This window comes from Ovis aries, chromosome 7, assembly GCF_016772045.2.
Source record: "Ovis aries strain OAR_USU_Benz2616 breed Rambouillet chromosome 7, ARS-UI_Ramb_v3.0, whole genome shotgun sequence".
Taxonomy (NCBI): Eukaryota; Metazoa; Chordata; class Mammalia; order Artiodactyla; family Bovidae; genus Ovis; species Ovis aries.
In genome coordinates, this window is record NC_056060.1 from 66,604,935 (window position 1) to 66,623,319 (window position 18,385).

The window sequence follows — 18,385 nt, forward strand, 5'->3', positions numbered from 1 at the left end:
ATTTCAAAGCCTAGTAACTATTTAGAAACGCATAAAAAAGCAAACATAATGTGTTGGCTAAATTAGGATAATAAAGGAAACTTTATATTCACTAAAAAGTTTACTCAGATAATTTTCTTTTAAATTGCTTAGGGGATTGAGAGAAGGTATGGGAAAGGGGAGAGCGTATGGATTAAAATCACACACACAACTTTTTTTTGAACCACGTGGAAGTCTGCTGACGACAGACCGGGATGTTACATCCTGCACAATGGAGGGGTGCTCCAAGCGCCTTCAAAACTCCCTCTAATTCAGTGCCAACTGGCAAAGCCCTCCAAATTTCTAGACTTCTTCAAGCTTTAAAGGACTGGGTTTCGGAAGAGGAGGCTCCTGGTGCGCGTGTGGAACACCTCCGAAAGTGTGCCGCGACACGGTGACACCGGGAAAGCTAATGCTCCCATATCCGGAGAGCAGGTTCTTTATTTACAGCTAGTTAACCCGAGGAAACTAAGTTAGGCTTGGGAACCTAAACCGCCGTGCTTCCGGGGACCCTGCGCAGCCTTCCGCCGCTGGAGAACTCGGCGACCAGGGCTGAGGTGCCCGCGCCGTTAAGTTTGGGGAAGGAAGCGAGAGAGGAAAAAAAAATAGAGCTGCTCCTTTAAGAACTTCCTTTCCCTTTTACTCTATGTTTACATAACACGGGGGCGAGCCGCCGCTGGGCCCGAGGGGGGCGGGGAGTGGACCCGGGCCGCCCCACGCGCCGGGGGAGGGGGCGCCGGGTGGGCGGAGGGCTGCGGGCGTCTCGCGGAGGGCGGGGCGGCTCCCACCTGCCCGCGCGCGGGCGGGGCGCCTCTGCGGCCGGCCCCCGCCCCTCCCCCGCCCGCTGCCCCCGCCCCTCCCGGGCTCGCTCGCTCCCTCCTTTCCTCCCTCCCGCGGGGCTTCGGCGGCGGCGGCGGCTGCGGCGCTTCGCGCGGTGGGTCTCCCTGCTGCCCAGTCCCATTTGTTGCCGAGTCCAGCTCGGGGCAGCCGCGGCGCGCGGAGCTCTTAGAGAGCCCGGCAGGGCAGCCACGCAGCCACGACGGAGCAGCCGCGGGACTGGCCGCCCCGCGCCCCCTTCGCCGCCGTGCCCTTCCCCGGCGCACTCACTCCCTTCTCGGGATGGGATTGTAGCGGCGGCGCGGACTCGGCGGGGATCGCGGCGGAGGCGGCGGCGGCGGCGGCGGCCGAGCAGGGCTCCATGTTTTCCCCCAGCCAGGAGGAGCACTGCGCCCCCAATAAGGAGCCCGTGAAATACGGGGAGCTGGTGGTACTGGGGTGAGTCCGGGGATCCCCGACCAGGGGAGCTTGGGGGCGGGCAGCAAGCGCTCCGGGTTGGGTGGCCGCCGCGCACCCACATCCCGGAGCAGGGCCATCGGGGTGGTTTGGGGGTTCTCTGGCCATCGGTAGGGCGCTTGGGCCGGTAGAGCGTCTCGGAGGGCTGGGACCGCGGGAGTGGGGGTGGGATGCCCCGATCCGCGCGCGCGGGTCGCTGCGGGCACAGGGATGCGCTATCCGCGCCGAGGACGGTGGCGAGGGAAGTGGCGGAGCGCGGTCAGCCCGGGGCGAAGGCAGCGGCGGGGACTGGGGCGACCTCGGAGCCCCGCGGGGCGTAGCGTTCGGGGGCTAAGTCCTTGGCATTACCGCGGGGGCAGAGGCTCGACTTCCCCGCGTGCCCCTGGCCGGGTGTCGGGGATAGGGACCAGGGTTGAAGCACAGCCGTCGTGGGCACCTCGCGGTGTCCGAGGACTACCCCTCCACCTTGGCGAAACTGAGAGGCCCCCAGGGTCCCTCTGCTCCCTCTTATTGTGAGCCCCGGGCCCGGAACTCCAGGCGCGGCACCGGCGGCTCTGCGCTGCGGGCAGTGGGATCCGAGCGAGGGGCGTCCGCGGGCAGCGCCTTGCATATTGTTATGGTGACCGCCGCAGCAGCCGCAGCCCCAGGGCAGTGAACTGTCTGCGACCCGGGCGGCCGGGCCGGCCCTCGGCTCTCTCCGCCGGGAGTGTCGTGGAGCCGGCAGGAAAGCCGCTGCACCCGCCCGGGCTCCGGGGCGCGCGGGGCTGCATCCTCTCTGTCCCTCGGTCCTGGGATTTGGCCTCGCAGATGTCCTCCCAGCGGCGGGGAGCTCGCCATCCTCGCTTGCCTCTGCTCCCTCTCGGCTTGTGAAAACCACATTCTGAAGATAGTAATTATCTACAATCTTTAAACGGCAGCAATTAGAGACTTCATCTACTTCCTGAGTTTCCTTGTGACATTTCTATTGTTTACCCTTAATAAGCCTGGAGAGAGGCTTCGCTGGGATTAAAGCAGGATAAAGTGGGCAGTGAAAGGGGAGCGGAATGGGGTGGGGAAGTGCGGTAAATTCGGGAAAAGGAGCAACTTGGGTTTAGCCTTGAAGGAGAAAAGAGAAAGGATTATTTTTCCCTTTGGATCTGTCACTCTCGGAAACCCGCGCTTTTGTCCTCCTCTCTTGAAAGACTTGTGTTCTGAACATTAGGGGTGCTGAAAGGTAGGCTTAGTACACGTGTGAAGAGTCATGGGTATGGAAGAACTCAGGGCACTCTGAAAAATGTGTTTTGATAACTGAATACCTTGAAGTAAGTGCCGGCTTAAAGATAATTTTAAAGCGAGGAATTTTTAAGAGAAGCTTCCAGACACAGCCCAGCTCAAAGTTGTCCAGTTTGGCGTACTTTGTAGCTACAGTGTTAGGTGGAGTATCATTGGAAAGCTCATTTACCTATTTGGAAGCTGTTTCAGATAAGCATTTTTCTCACCTGCATCTAATTGAACGTAAAAGACAAACATCAAGATTCAGTGGAAGGAGAGAGGACTGGCAGGCAAAAAGCTAGAGTTTAGCTTGTATTATGTAACCTCAGCCCAGCCTAATTTTGTGCAGTTTGGTTTTGTTTGTGTGGCTGGCTTCAAAGTATGTTTAACATTGTGAACCTGACACGAAAGATTAACTTAGGCCAGGACTTTATTTCATTATTTCCTTTTGAGGAAATAGTCGTTGAGATGTTTCATGAAAGCAGGGTGTGAGTGGGTCTGGAGAGGGTTTGTGTTCATAGCTGGAAGTGCAGGACATTCCAAAGCCCCGAAAAGGATTTTTACCCTGAATTGTCCTCCAATCAGGCTTATACTAAAGCAGGCTATGTAAATACTTTGCCAGTTGCATGTGCTCTGTTATTTACAGATGTTTTCCCAGGAGACACTTAGTATGATGGAATTAAGTGTTAGTTGCTCAGTCGTGCCGGACTCTTTGCAACCCCATGGACTGCAGCCCACCAGGCTCCTGTGTCCATGAGATTTTCCAGGCAAGGATACTGGAGTGGGTTGCCATTTCCTTCTCCAGGCGATCTTCCCAACCTAGGGATCAAACCTGGGTCTCCTGCACTGCAGGCAGATTCTTTAGAAACTGAGCTATAAGGGAAGTCCATGATGGAATTAGCACTTATATTAATATTTTAGGCCACTCAGCAGTTTGTGGGCACCTACTATGTGCCAGCACTGTTTAGGCATGGAAGATCCAGAAGTGCACAGGGAGCTATTTCATTGTAGTGTGGAGTGGCAGATATAAACAGAAGGAAACATGTAAACAAGTGAATAATAAATGGCAGTTTTGGGCACTGCCAAATTTTCAACAGAAATGGGTTAGCTTAGGAGACGTTTGCAATAGGCAGGTCTTGCCTTCTGTAGCTGGGAAGGCAGGGAAGGTTTCTCTGAGGAGGTGAAAGGTGAGTTGAGACCAGGCTCTGAGAAGATGCTAAGTTTGGTTTTTCAATACTTGAGAAGAATTGGGGCCATTTTCCGTTTTTGAGAGTAGTTCTCTGACTCTCTAACAATATTAACCACACTGAAGAACGTGGGGAAATAGTGAAAAGGTAGGTAGACTCTAAGACAACCCTTATTAATCATTATCCTTTGGACTTGAGGTAGCGCCCTCCCTCTTAAATCACCAGTGATGATCAAATAAAAATTATTATCAGTGTTACACGTCTGATCATCTATAACATAATGTAAAAATTTCTATTAGATTTTTTATTGATGAAATTAATCTTGAAATCTAAAAATGCCCCATATTAGTATTCATAAAAAGCTTTTTGCTTATAAAATACAGTGCATTTTTTCATTAAAAACAAAACTGTTGTGTGATTGCCCTTTTTCTCTCTTCTAAATTTTGTAGCAAAATGTTGCTAAGAAATCCTGGAGTGCAGATTGAGGAGCTATATACGTATATGTATACATTCATACCCAAATACTTCTGCGTCTTTTCATGCATTACACAATGTTAAGAGAATCCCAGTTAGGATTTTAGTAGGGTCATCATTTTCTTAGCAGCTTGGTAGAATTTAATTTTTTCATGATTCCAGCCAGTGAATGCATCAGAGCCACTACTTTTTGCTGCGTCCATTACATAATGAAAGATAGAGAAATGACTATCTACCTGTCAGGTCTTTTTTGCTGTTCATTTTAAACCTGACTAAAATGTTAAACTCAGGGAAGTGTGTCTGGATTTGAGAGGTAGTTCGATGTAGTTTGTTGGTAAGAGTATGAATCAGCATTCAGAAGACCTGGACTGAATTTCTCCTTTCTTGCCCGCTGGCTTTGTGGTAGTGGCTTTGTCCTTCACTCTCTGGCTTCCCAGGTGTCCCAGTGGTAAAGAATCCGCCTGCCAATACAGGAGATGCTGCAGAGGCTGTTTGGGTCAGGAGGATCCCCTGGAGTAGGAAACCTGCTCCAGTATTCTTGCCTGGAAAGTTCCACGGACAGAGGAGCCTGGTGGGCTACAGTCCATGGGATCACAAAGAATCGGACATGACTGAGTACATGCACCCAGTCCTCACTTTCTTCCTGTTTCTTTACCAATAATGAAATATGATTGGATTGTGTAGTTGTCAAGAACCTTTCTGGTTTATACCTTGTAATGTTGGTCAGTGGCTCAAATGTGGAAAATGTAGTTAACATAATCTCAGTAATTCTGCATGTATTGATTTTGTGTATTCCTTGCTGGGAGAAACATTAATAACCTCAGATATGCAGATGACACCACCCTTATGGCAGAAAGTGAAGAGGAACTAAAAAGCCTCTTGATGAAAGTGGAAGAGGGGAGTGAAAAAGTTGGCTTAAAGCTCAACATTCAGAAAACGAAGATCATGGCATCTGGTCCCATCACTTCATGGGAAATAGATGGGGAAACAGTGGAAACAGTGTCAGACTTTATTTTTGGGGGCTCCAAAATCACTGCAGATGGTGATTGCAGCCATGAATTAAAAGACCCTTACTCCTTGGAAGGAAAGTTATGACCAACCTAGATAGCATATTCAAAAGCAGAGACATTACTTTACCAACAAAGGTCCATCTAGTCAAGGCTATGGTTTTCCAGTGATCATGTATGGATGTGAGAGTTGGACTGTGAAGAAAGCTGAGCACTGAAGAATTGATGCTTTTGAACTGTGGTGTTGGAGAAGACTCTTGGGAGTCCCTTGGACTGCAAGGAGATCCAATCAGTCCATGCTAAAGGAGATCTGTTCTGTGTGTTCATTGGAAGGACTGATGCTGAAGCTGAAACTCCAGCACTTTGGCCACCTCATGCAAAGAGCTGACTCATTGGAAAAGACTCTGATGCTGGGAGAGATTAGGGCCAGGAGGAGAAGGGGACGACAGAGGATGAGATGGCTGGATGGCATCACCGACTCGATGGACGTGAGTTTGAGTGAACTCCGGGAGTTGGTGATGGACAGGGAGGCCTGGCGTGCTGCGATTCGTGGGGTCACAAAGAGTCAGACACGACTGAGCGACTGAACTGAACTGAAGGTGGTGGTGCTAGAATTTGAATGGGAACTGTGGTTTAATAGTGGAAAAGATTGATGCTGTGATAACTTTTTTGGAAGTTGGTGTGTGCAAAATAGGCATTTTTAAAAGTTGTAATGGTATACATATATCTGACACATTGGTGTTAGATTGTACATGAGGGTGTTCAAAATTTGATAAAACTTTCTGTTCCAGGTTTTAGGAGGGCAGTGATGTTTCAAAATTAAGCTCAGTAGGCTAAAATAACCAGCACAAGGAAGAGATAATCTGATGATGAAATTTTAGAACTGAAAGGGCCCTAAGAGGCCATGGTACATACTTCACTCTTTAATTTTACTGATGAGGAACGCGAGACTCCCAGAAGGAAGGAGGTTTGTCCAAGTTCATAGTTGAGCTGGATCACTGCACTGCCAGGTCACAGGTTCCCCACTTCAGGGCAGATTCCAGCAGTGCTGTCAGTTCCCCAAAGCTGCAGGTTTTTTGTAACCTGCATGAGGGAAGCTGAATCTCTTTCTGGATTCAATTTGAAGCATGCAGCTCTCTCTCTGACTAATGGCCCGTCATGATTTTTGGAAACATATTGCTTTACTCTTGGTTCCCCTCACCTCACTGCTGAATGGATAATGCCTTTTGCAAAGCTTTCTTTTTCATTTGATGCTTCACAAAAGGTATTTTTATTGGATCTCTCAACCAAAGGTTTTTAACCTCGAGTTCACAGATGGAATCCAGGGCGCCCTTGAACTGGGATGGCGGGAAAATATATCTTTGCTTTTACTGGATTCAAACTGAGATTTAATATTTTACTCCATTATGTGTATAGGCAAAAAATAGACCTGCTGCTGGATTTGTTATTTAATGCATTAATCCAGAAATGCATACATTATTGTATCACAACTTATCTTTGATAACCAAATGATTGACTTCATTTTTAAGCCTTTGTATTGTATTTTATACATGTAAAATTATTTTTCTTCAAAGGGCTCAGTATACTTTAAAGACTGCCAGAAGGATCCTTTGCACAAAAAAAAGGTTAAGAATTTCTGCAGATATGCCTCAAAAATAACATGTTGTAGTTGAAACTGCTCAAGATCTACAAAAGGGGGAAATCAGGGGGTACGTGTGATTTTTCCCTTTAGACTGTGCAGCATTTTATCAGGTAAGACAAAGAGGGCTGTTGCTAGGAGAGTTTATGGTCTTTATTTTTTGAAACAAGCAGCTCCAATTTCTAGATGCCAGTTTTGTCTTAACCTTGGCACTGTGCCTTGACCCCTCCCCTTGGTAGCAATAAGAAGCCTTAAAATATATCCTAACACTTTTCCTTTTCTTGTCCTCCTCTTTAATTTGGGCCCAAACATCAAATGCTAGTATCCTTTATAGACTGAAAGGTCTTTGAACTTAAAGCAAAACAAAAAAAATCTTTGCTATCTCTCAGCGTTTGTGGTGATCTGAAGAGCACAGATCTGTTTGTGTGGATGGAGTGTCTACTTATGTAGGCTATAAAGGGTTGTGATGCGACTGGCTTTGGGTTGCTATATTTTCCTTTACTAACTTTAGCCTTGTTTGGAGTATGTGGCTGTCTGTGTGGTTTCTTGTCTGGGTCTCTCAGATTTATTTGTTTCTCTCTTTAACACACCAAGCCTGAAACCTTCATTAGGACTTTTCATTTTCAGTTGTATTTCATCAGGTGATCCATATGGATGCTTTAGGTAAACAAAAGCAAAACCAGCTTGCTTCAGATTTTAGTAACTTTGCATGTGTGCATGCTAAGTCGCTTCAGTCCTGTCTGATTCTGTGTGACCTAATGGACTGTAGCCCTCCAGACTCCTCTATGAGATTCTCCAGGCAAGAATACTGAAGTGGGTTGCCATGCCCTTTTCCAGGGAATCTTTCCGACCCAGGGATCAAACCCACGTCTCTTAAGTCTCCTGCATTGGCAGTTGGATTCTTTACCACCTGGGAAGCCCTCCAGCAGCTTTACCAAAACATATCAGTAAAATTGGCAAAAGGATGAAACATATATACAGAAAAGACCAAAAACCCGAAAGCATGCCAGTTGCCGTATTTGAAGGAGACCACCCTTGTCATGTTGAGGCAATGGTTTTGTGTCTGCTATGCAGGAATCAGCAACATGTAGACATGGATTGGCTTTGAAACAGAGGCAGTGCAGCCCTTGATGGAGCTCCTTGGCGTGGGAGTAAAATAACTGAACAGGAATTTCTAACATCATCTGATTTAACTAAGGGTTTCTCCTAGGATGAGCAGAATCTATTTCATAAGAAGAAAATGGAAGGTAAGAGTGATTCTGTTAATGGTTCTTATTGAGCTTACTGTTACCTTCATCTTCTGGAGAATAAAAATAAGGAGAGCAAAAAGTGCTTCATAGTTCTTAGCTTTGTCTAAATCAGCTGTTCTCAACCACTGTCTCAGCCACCTTACATGTGATGATCAGTTTTGAGGTATGTGGCCAGTAATTTATGACATGTAATAAAGTATGGATCTTTCAAATGATTCCAAGATGTCTCGGTAATAATATGACTTTACCCACTTGCATTCTGCTGTGTTCTCCCAAGTGGGAGAGAAAGGGGTGGGGTTACATCAGGCAAGCCAGGAATTTATTCATTCAACAAATATTTAATGGGATTGTACTCTTCCAGGCATGGGGGATATAGCTAGGCAAGGCGGACATGTGAATTACTGTCTTATTCTTGTCACAACCCTTTAGGGAATGGCTATTACAAATATTCAGTTCATTTATTTATTCCACCAATATTTGAGCATCTGCTACACGTCAGATGCTGTCCTTGGCACTAAGGGATGCAGTGAATAAGACAGGTATCATCTCTGCTGCCGTGGAGCCTACAGAGAAAGCAGTTTAGAGCATAGGCTGTGATGGGGGAGCAATGGGTCACCTAGCCCTGTGCCGGGACAAGAAGAGGCTAGCCAGGCGGAGGTTAGAGGGAACAATTGCTCTAGGGGGACGGCCCACAGTATTCTAAGATCCAAAGATGAGTGCACATGCTCCTTTGAGGAATGGAGAAAAGTCCCAAATGGCTGGAGGGTTGAAATGCATCCTGAGCCAGGAGGGTGGGAGGGCAAGCCCCGCAGGACTGGGGACTTTATCCTACAGGCCTGGGAGACTGTAGCTGAGCTGTCAGCTCGGAAACTGGTAGCAGAGAAAGCACTTCTGCAGAGCGGGCTGCAGCAGCGGCGGGTGCAAGGAGATGCTCAGGCCGAGGCGTGTGGGAGCCAGGATCTGATTCCTGTCCCTCAAGACGTCCAGTCACACCACTGTCCCAGGTTGTGAGTGGGCTGCCGCTCGTTCACTGACTCAGAAATACTGACCGAGGAGCAGCGCTGCCCTGGGCACTGGGCTGCATACAGTAGGAGTGAGGTAGACAGCCCAGCAGAGAGCTCACCTTCCAGTGCAGGAGGTGGACGGTGCAGACAAGCCAGCACCTTGGTAAGATACAGCTTTAATTCAGAGGGCCCCGGGAAATCTCACGCAGGACATGGGGCAAGAGAGTGCTTGGGTGGCAGGGCAGGGGGGACTAGTTGGGTCAAGTGCAAGGGATAAGGTAGTGGGGCCCTGGGAGATACAAAAATCAGGGGCAACATTTCTCAGAAATTAACTCTGTATCCTCTGAGAGCTCCCACCTTTTTCCAGTTTTTTCTTTACTTTCAATCCTGTCTAAGCCATGCTGGGTGGGTTCCACTCTTATGGGCCAAAGGATTCTGAGTAGTCTATCAGTGTCACATGCTCAGGGTGGTAATTGCATTCTCTAGGGCTCCTTGATGGAGAAGGCAATGGCACCCCACTCTAGTACTCTTGCCTGGAAAATCCCATGGGCGGAGGAGCCTGGTCAGCTGCAGTCCATGGGGTCGCTAAGAGTCGGACATGACTGAGCGGCTTCACTTTCACTTTTCACTTTCATGCATTGGAGAAGAAAATGGCAAGCCGCTCCAGTGTTCTTGCCTGGAGAATCCCAGGGACGGGGGAGCCTGGTGGACTGCCATCTATGGGGTCGCACAGAGTCGGACACGACTGAAGCGACTTAGCAGTAGCAGCAGCATCAGGGCTCCTTGAGACGATTTGCTCTTCCCTCCTAGAGGATAGGGTTCCTCCCTTAGGGTATGGGGTACACCTTTTCAGGTGCACAGGAGGTGGCATTTCTCTGGCACACTGCAGCACCCTGCTCAACTCAGCCTCATCTCTGGGGCTCAGGGACTGTTTCCTCGCTTGGGAAGGAACGCGGATTCCCGAACACAGCTGCAGTTTTGTAAACAGCCCTCCCCACCTGAAGAGCCCAAGTTAAAGGCTTCCTGCGATACTAAACATGTACTTCACTGACATCAGATACTCTTGTTTCAACTTTTGTTTGTTTTTCTTTTTGTCAGTCACCTAACAGTCATTTTGTCACCTGCAGAACGTTCTGCCTTGAAGGGAAGAAGGCCATCTGTTCCCGTTCCACCAGCTGCCGGAGCTGCACTGCGGTGCACAGGGGTGGTGCCCAAAGGCTGCGGTCATTAGTGCTGGCTAACGATGGCTGGGGTGCAAGCCTCCTCCTGGATGATAGACCTAATAAGTATGCATTGGGGGTATTTTCAGCAGCAGATTTAAGACTCCTGCAAGTCATTCTTGATTGAGGTTTTATGTCCAGCCATCTGCATAATGCTTCTCACTTGCAAACACTTAACTCCATTCATACCCTGCTTTTTCGCTCTGTGTTTAGGATAGGAATCTCTAGCCTTATGCTCCCATTCTAATTAGTACTGGTTTAGCAGAATCCAACCCAAGTGAGCAGTTGTGTGTTTGGCTTCCAGGCTGTTGGTATGGAACGGCTGTTTACTATTTCCAAGCACCTTCCAGGCGCCTTCAAAGCCTGCCTCCCCCCCGCCTCCTTCAGTTTGTACCTGGCCTTCTTGTGCCTCCTGCTGCAGGGTTGTGGGGCCTCTATCTATCTTCAGAACTTGTGATGGGTGAGCAAGGAGGGGTTTCTGGAGCGCTTGATTGATGAACTGATTACCTTGAGGAAATCCGGCCCTTTTTGCGCAAGGACCGCAAACACAAAGAAGTGTGCTTCTTGCCAGATCCCCAGAAACGTACAGACTGGGTCCTTGCTGTGGTACATGAGACTGCCTTAGAGTTTGGGTGCTCTCAGATAGAATGCAGAATGGAATCTGTCATTTTGCTGCATAGCTGTTTGTCTAAGGTATGCAGGAGAGCTACTGGAGAGAACAGAGGACTGTACTGTGTATGCTTCTCAACAGGGTTTTTGCATTCTTGAACTATTTCCACATAATAAGCATTCAGTTGTTTGACTCTGTAAACCATTCAGTGAAAGAACTGTATTTAAAGGCCGTGTGTTGAGGTGGACATTACCCGACTTTCCCAGTAGGACTTGCAAGCAGTTGGAGATCAGATAAGAGAATTTGGGGCTTTAACTTAGACCCATGTATTTCCCCAAGTATCTTCAAATCAGGCCTGCGTGCTGGACCTCTCTGAGGCGGCGACTCCCCTCCCCCTGCATGTTGGCTGGTTTTGTAATTTGCTCTGAACCATCTTTGTGACGGAGGTCTGTGACTTTTGGATGCTGCCTTAAGGGGTGTTCTAGCTTCCGTTTTTGTTCTCTATACTAACCTGCCAGGCTGCTCTATAACAAAACACCATAGGCTGGGTGGCTTAAACAGCAGAAACTTGCTCACAGTTTTGCAAGCTGGAAGCCCGAGATAAGGTGTCAGCAAGTCGGGTTTCTCCCGAGGCCTCCCTCCTTGGCTTGCAGGTGGCTGTCTCTTGCTGTGTCCTCATGTGACTTTTTCTTGTGTAGGTGCCCATCCTTGGTGGCCCTGTCCCTCATATGAGGACACCAGTCATGTTGGATTAGGGCCCACTTATGTGACCTAACTTAACCTTGATTTTAAACTCTTTAAAGGGGCTTCCCCAGTGCCTCAGTGGTAAAAAATCTGCCTGCAATGCAGGAGACATGGGTTCGATCCCTGGGTTGGGAAGATCCCCTGGAAAAGGGCATGGCAACGCATTCCAATATTCTTGCCCAGAGAATCCCATGGACAGCAGAGCCTGGTGGACTCCAGTCCAGGGTCACAAAAAGTTGAACATGACTGAAGCAACTTAGCACGCATGCACACACCTCTTTAAAGACCTTGTCTCCTAATACATTCACATTCTGAAGTGTACTGAGGCTGAGGACTTCAACATATAAATTCAGTCTACAGCTCCTTCTTAGAAGGCAGTCGCCACGGAAAGAAGTCTTGACTGCCCTGCTAGAGAGGGTGGCCCTGGCAGGATTACAAAAGGAGAGAGGCCTGGCCAGCCCCCAGCCACTGCAACCACTCTGCTGAGGCAACTGACCTTGAGTAAAGCCATCTTGGCTCCTTGGGCCCATCACGCTGCCCAGGCCACACCACGTGGAGCAAAGATGAGCAATTTCCTTCTCATTCTGCCAAATCAATGAGTTCTGAGTGCTGGTTGTCCTTAAAGCCGTTGTGTTTGGGGGTGGTTTGTTACACAGCAGTAGGCAGCTGAAACACTGGTATTAACACTGGCATGTGATTCCACTGTCACATCTGACGGACTAATGGGAATTAATTCACTGAGTTTTTGTTTCTTTCAGGTTACTGATTATTTTAACAAGCACAATTTCAGCCTTTTAGATGAGTTATTCCAAACATTAAGTACTGTATGGCCTGAAAAGCTTAGCTAACAAAAGCATTTGTGGAATAAGTTTATTATGTGTAAGTCATCTGTGAGTCTCTCTGCGTTCATTAATCTCCGTAATCAATATTATCTCCTGATATTCTTTGAGAGCAGGCAGTTGAAGAATGACCCAGCAGAGCTGAAAGCCATGCTTCTGGAAGATTGGGGCGTAAGCAGCTTTAACCCCAGGACAGCTAGTGGATGATGGACTTTCAGGCTTTTAAAGGCCACCCAAATGAAATAGCAGAACTAACAGAGATTTGAGGAGGTGGGGAGGTCATCTATACTAGCATCCTACAGGTACAGGGCAATGAAGAGCTCATTTGTATGAGTTGTACCTGTGACTGTCAGTGATACGAAGGAAGTACAGTTCCTGGGTCTCATTTTTCCCATGGGCTGTGTGCTGGCTTGGGGGCAAGCAACGTCAGAAGGTGGCCTGGCATGGTGCGGGGTGGGCTGGGCTAGTGTTCTCCCTTCAGAAGCGGACAGTGTGACAGCCGAGCTGTCAGCCGTGAACATAGTCCTCAGGATGGAGAGAAAGAGCTACAGGCACAGACTCTGCAAGTGACTGCCTTCCAAGTGAGCAAGCAGCTTGACATAAAAAGAGGAAAAAGGATTCGTGTAGTAGCTGAAATGAATGGAATATCTTAAAATTCCCCCAAATTCTGTTTAAAAAGTTTTAACATTTGTCATTTGTAATCAGAAGTACTGATACATATAAAATGAAAACTTTTGTGTTTAAAATTTATTAGCTAAGTGTAAAAGAAGTTTAAATAAATGCCCAAATGGTGTACTTTGTAGCTTTTATAATTTTGTAGATTGTAAAGCTTAAAACTACACTAAAGCGACTTCCCTAATGGTCCAGTGGTCAAGGATATGCCCCATGTAGGGGACATGGGTTCAATCCCTGGTAGGGGAACTAAGATCCCACATACGGCTGGGCAGCTAAGCCCAAGCACCGCAACTAGAGAATCTGTGGACTGCAGTGAAAGAGTCCGCACGAAGCAAGGAAGACCCCTAATGCCACAGCTCGGACCTGACGTGGCCAAATGAATACTAAAAAAAGAAGGAAAAAAACTATACTAAAACTACACTAAAACCTATACAAATGTATAGGTAGATATATTTTATATTTTATTGCACATGTATGGATTTATTGAATTAAATGTGGAATTCACTGAACATACTAGAAATTGGGCAGTATCTAAGCGTATGCAGTAAACATTACCCACTCTGTCTGTGTGAGGTGATGCTGTTATGGTTGCTGTTTTGGTGATGCTGATGATCTAACGTCTAGGAACCCACATAAGGAAATGCCCTCCAGGGGCCTACAATCTAAGGGCAAGACAAATAACTAAGCAATGAACTATACGTGGTGTCGAGGAGAGATGGATGGCGGGAGCCGTTATTTCAGGTGTGCTGTGTGCCAGATTCTTTTGTGTTTTTCTTAATCAGTCCCAGGAGTTAGATTGCATTATTTGGAACGTGAGGCTTCTGTTCAGGTAACTCACCTTATCAGTGGCAGGGCATGACTGGAAGGTAGGTTTGGATTACTGTGAGGCCTGATTCTCTCTACAGAGTGAAGGTTAAAGGCATGTGAATTGCTGGGAACTGGGGAAAAAATCCTGGAAAAGGCAGCCTTTGAGCAGAGTTTTGAAAATTGGCCTGGATTTTTATAAAGCAGTAATAGTAATGGTGTGGGGTTTAGGAACCTTGAAGGATTTGGCTGGAGATTGAAGTCCTTGGGGAAGGAAATAAGAGTTGGAGCATCATCAGTTGGTTGGCATCTTCTCACGCTGGGGATACAGGGGGTGATAACAGAGTGGTCCCTGCCTTCTTGGAGCTTATCGTCCATCAGGAAAGCGGGTCTTTAAGCAGATTAAGCCTGGGCTGGTGAAATCTTTCTTCTTTTTCCGTTGTTTGTGATGACTTAGGCTCACATGCGTATTTTGTTTACAGCTTGGAAAGGGAGCTTCAAGCCCTTCTCCTCTCTGCATTTGCCTGGATTCTCACGTCCCTGTGTATTGATATTTTTTTCCTTTTCTGTCTCTTGATCTTCCTGTTAGTATTGATTAAGGGGAAGAACCTCCCCACTCCCTCCATTGCCTCCCTGACGGTCCTCAGTACAACTTGTTACAGCAGCAGCACTGGTTTGCTGCTAAGTTGCTTGAGTCGTGTCCGACTCTGTGCGACCCCATGGACTGCAGCCTACCAGGCTCCTCCGTCCATGGGATTTTCCAGGCAAGAGTACTGGAGTGGGTTGCCATTGCCTTCTCCTAGCACTGGTTTAGCTAATCTGAAAAGCACGGGGCCAACAGTAGGCCAGGAAAGGGGTGGTGCCTTTTAATTGCTTATTCTAAGTGTGTTAACTTAGACCAGATGCCAGTGAAGACTTTGATGAAACTATTGACTTAGACCCTTCTGGAAGCTGGTGTGGCTTTATGCTGTTCAGTTTCAACCTTCCTGTGAGGGCAGTTAAGCCTTTTCTGTTACAGATGTGAGGTGCACATGACCCAGGATTTCTAAAAAAATACCCTTAACAAATAGACATCCTAAGATATCAGATGGTAAAATACTGAAGGACAAATATAGCCTGTTGATAAGCAATGTTAGATGTTGTATGGGTGAAAAGCAGAGACTTGGACGCTCTGCAGGGAAGTAATTTAATCAGGAGGTTCTGATAATGTAATAAACGACACAAGGGCGAAACTTGAGTGCTTTACACACTAGAATGCCCTTCGATTGAATTATTGTCTTACAATAGTTGTCTGCCCAGGTACTACTGTTTTAAATATTAAACAATAGCACAACTCATGTTTTCCCCAGAGGGGAGAGAAAAGACACAAATCTTCATTACCTTAATAATTTGTGTGCCCTCCTTCTACCCACCACGTTCACCTCCCATGACTGTCAAAGCTCCTGTTTTGGATTTACTAGTTGAGAAATGCTGTCCCTGATGATTAAGCATACAGCCTCCATGTTGGATAAGAAATAGCACTGCTCCTCTGAGTATGCTGGGAAAGTGCAGCCAGGGTGGTGAGCCTGCTGGCTTCTTGAGCTCCGACGGGATCCTCTGGAGGAGGAGTAGTTCTCCGCTTCACCCTATCTTCAGGGGCGGCTGCGTGGAGTGGCTTTTCTTTCTGTAGGGAGCATGGGGGTCCCAGCGGGGCTTTCCCTTTCCTGCCGTCTCTCAGCTGCTGTACCATCTACTGACTGCAGGGGGCAGCACTCCAGGTCCCTTGCACAGTGTGAGATGCCTGTTAGGGAGCCCCAGTCCCTGTCGCCAGCCAGGTGGTGCTGAGTTTCCTGGGCCCTCAGAGGAGGTGATGTCACCACCTCTATTTGAGAAATAGGGAAGCAGAGATGCCTGGAGATTGAGCTTCACCTAGGATCCTGCACAGTTATTAACAGTAAAGAATTGGAAGCTCAGGAAGTTGAATCTGGGTCTCAGATTCTCAGGCTTGCCCATATTGGGCTTCTCAAAACCGGTACATCTTATGTCATTATTGGTAATACCTTTTGTTTACGATCTGAAGGGTGGAATGCTTCGTGTTTGGCATTAGATTCTGAAGTTGTGATTATGACAGTAGAAAGGCAGGCGATTCCCCTCTGGACCAGCCAGGCTGGGGTACACAATGGTACGGGCGACAGCTCTGCGGGGAGCCGGCCCCTCCTCACAGTGTGACGGCTTGTCCTCTTACACTCCCTTTGTGTTCCTCTCCTTCAGGGCCATGAAAGGGTCAGAGGATGCCTGCCCCTGTTTTTCCTGTTGCCTCTGTTCAGATTAGATTCAGACAATACAGCTTGCCCTCCCTCAGCAGATAGGTTCTCCTGTGGCCCTTTACTCTCAGCTGAAATGCATCTTTCTCTGATCTAATTGTGTTTTTTAAAAATCCACTTGACCACTCACCATGTTAGTTTACCATAAATTTTACCATAAATCATATACTGTTCGATTCTGCCTGTGTACTTATTTCACCCCAGTTTCTCCCGGGGTTAAGCCAGTTTTAAGTTTGTGTCCAGTTCTTGTAACTTTTAGAGGTTAACACTAATCATTAATACTAATCATGTAGCTTTTCTCCACTGATAAATTCGTAAATGGATTTTTTTTTTTGAGGCAGACCATTTATATTCAGGTAATATGGAATTAGTTTTAGAAAGCTGTATGTTAAAAATATTGTATAGAGAATATTAATGACAGTTTTGGAAGAAGGAAGACAAATCATCCATGATGCTAATGTTATTTTCACTTTTTGCACATTCACTTGTAAAATTGTCTCTGCACAAAAATCTTTTATGTACTTCACTTGTAAAATTGTCTCTGCACAAAAATCTTTTATGTACTTCATTTTATACATGGTTTATGGGCTGTTTTTTGAAGTGTTAGTTAACTGACCCTGATTTTAAGAGAATTTAATTAATGTTAGACATTTAAAGTAAGCCAAATGTATATACATTTTTAAAGATTATCTAACACAAATTCTGCTTTTTTGTGGGGGAGCGGTTTGCAGAATCAGAATCGCCATGTGATTTCTAAGGTCTCTGTTCTAACAGAATATGTGGGAGGAGGAGAATTATTCAGGGTTATTCTAGCCACTGTTTGAAGACTTTAAAAGATCTCTGAAAGGTTACTGTGTATGCTAAAGGCATGATTTCTGAAAATACGTTTTTTAGGTACTTAGAGAAAAGGACTCTTTGAAGAATACTGAATTCTACACGAGAAACATCCAGTCAAGCCCAAGATAACATACTTCTTTGCCTTGGGGCCTACTCTCTGAGCCCTATTTTGCCCCCCATTATGTGTTCATGGAGAAGGAAATGGCAACCCACTCCAGTGTTCTTGCCTGGAGAAATTCATGGACAGAGGAGCCTGGCGGGCTGCAGTCCCTCGGATTGCAAAGTCAGACACGACTGAGTGGCTAACACTAACTTCTAACTAACTATATGTTCATAGACTTTCTCATCTTTTCTCAATTGCTTTCACACACAGAGTTCTCTCTGCTTGCTACATCCTGCTCACCTGCTAAGATTGAACTCAGCTGTTATCTCCAGCAAGAGGCCCTTCCTGACTCCTCTTCCCTTTTCCTCCAGGCTAGAGCAGTTATTTCTCAAGAGCTCTCTGTGCCTTGTAAACGTCCTTCCTATGGATCCTGGACAGGGTAGGGCTGGAGGCTCCCTTTTCTGCACTCAGTTCCAGCGTTGTGCTACAACCTGGCACTTGGTGGATCAGTCAAGCATATGGGTGAGAAAGTGTGGTTCTGGAAATGTGAGCTTTAACGTGGATGGTCTCCTTTCCCATTTCTTCGCTCCCTGATCCAGCTTTTAAGGATGATTATTTACTTTTCAGTAGGTATTTCATGCATTTATGTTTCTTTAATTAGCTTCCTAAAAGTATTCTCCTGTTTGCATCTTCTAAGGTAAATTGAAGAGTTCTTCAGTACATGAACATGGTGAGCACTCGTTAGCAATTGTTTAGCCCTGAAATGATGGTGGGTTTAAAATTTTCCTTTTAAACGTAAAGATAAGGGGTTAAAGTCACTGAGTGCACAGATGTGGTTTCAGCTTTCAGTTTTAAATGTAGTATTAAAAATCTCCCGAGAAAAGTCAACAGATCCAACCAAACACATTTCGATGGTGATAAATCTTTTTTTTTTACTTAAAATTAGTTGCTCTGGTTTCTTATCTTTCCACTCTGAAGTCACAGATAAATATTCTTTCCATTATTTCTTTACTGATATTTATCACAGCTGGTTTTTGTGTTTGCATGCTGGTTGGGTTGGTGTGTTTTCTCACTCTTTATCTCCTCCATTCCAACTCCTTTCTTTTGATTTTTAGAGAGCTTTATAC

General features: G+C 46.7%; 1 protein-coding gene across 3 annotated transcripts in view; it reads left to right on the plus strand.

The window, feature by feature from the left end:
* The first annotated feature begins 977 nt into the window (after window positions 1-977).
* PELI2 (pellino E3 ubiquitin protein ligase family member 2) overlaps window positions 978-18,385 on the plus strand; it is a 189,726-nt gene continuing 172,318 nt past the window's right edge. For all 3 annotated transcript variants that reach the window (XM_027971888.2, XM_042252565.1, XM_042252564.1), the window contains exon 1: window positions 978-1,293. In XM_027971888.2, coding sequence (XP_027827689.2) covers window positions 1,217-1,293 — 77 coding nt within the window. In that variant the 5' untranslated portion in view covers window positions 978-1,216. The remainder of the gene's footprint in view (window positions 1,294-18,385) is intronic.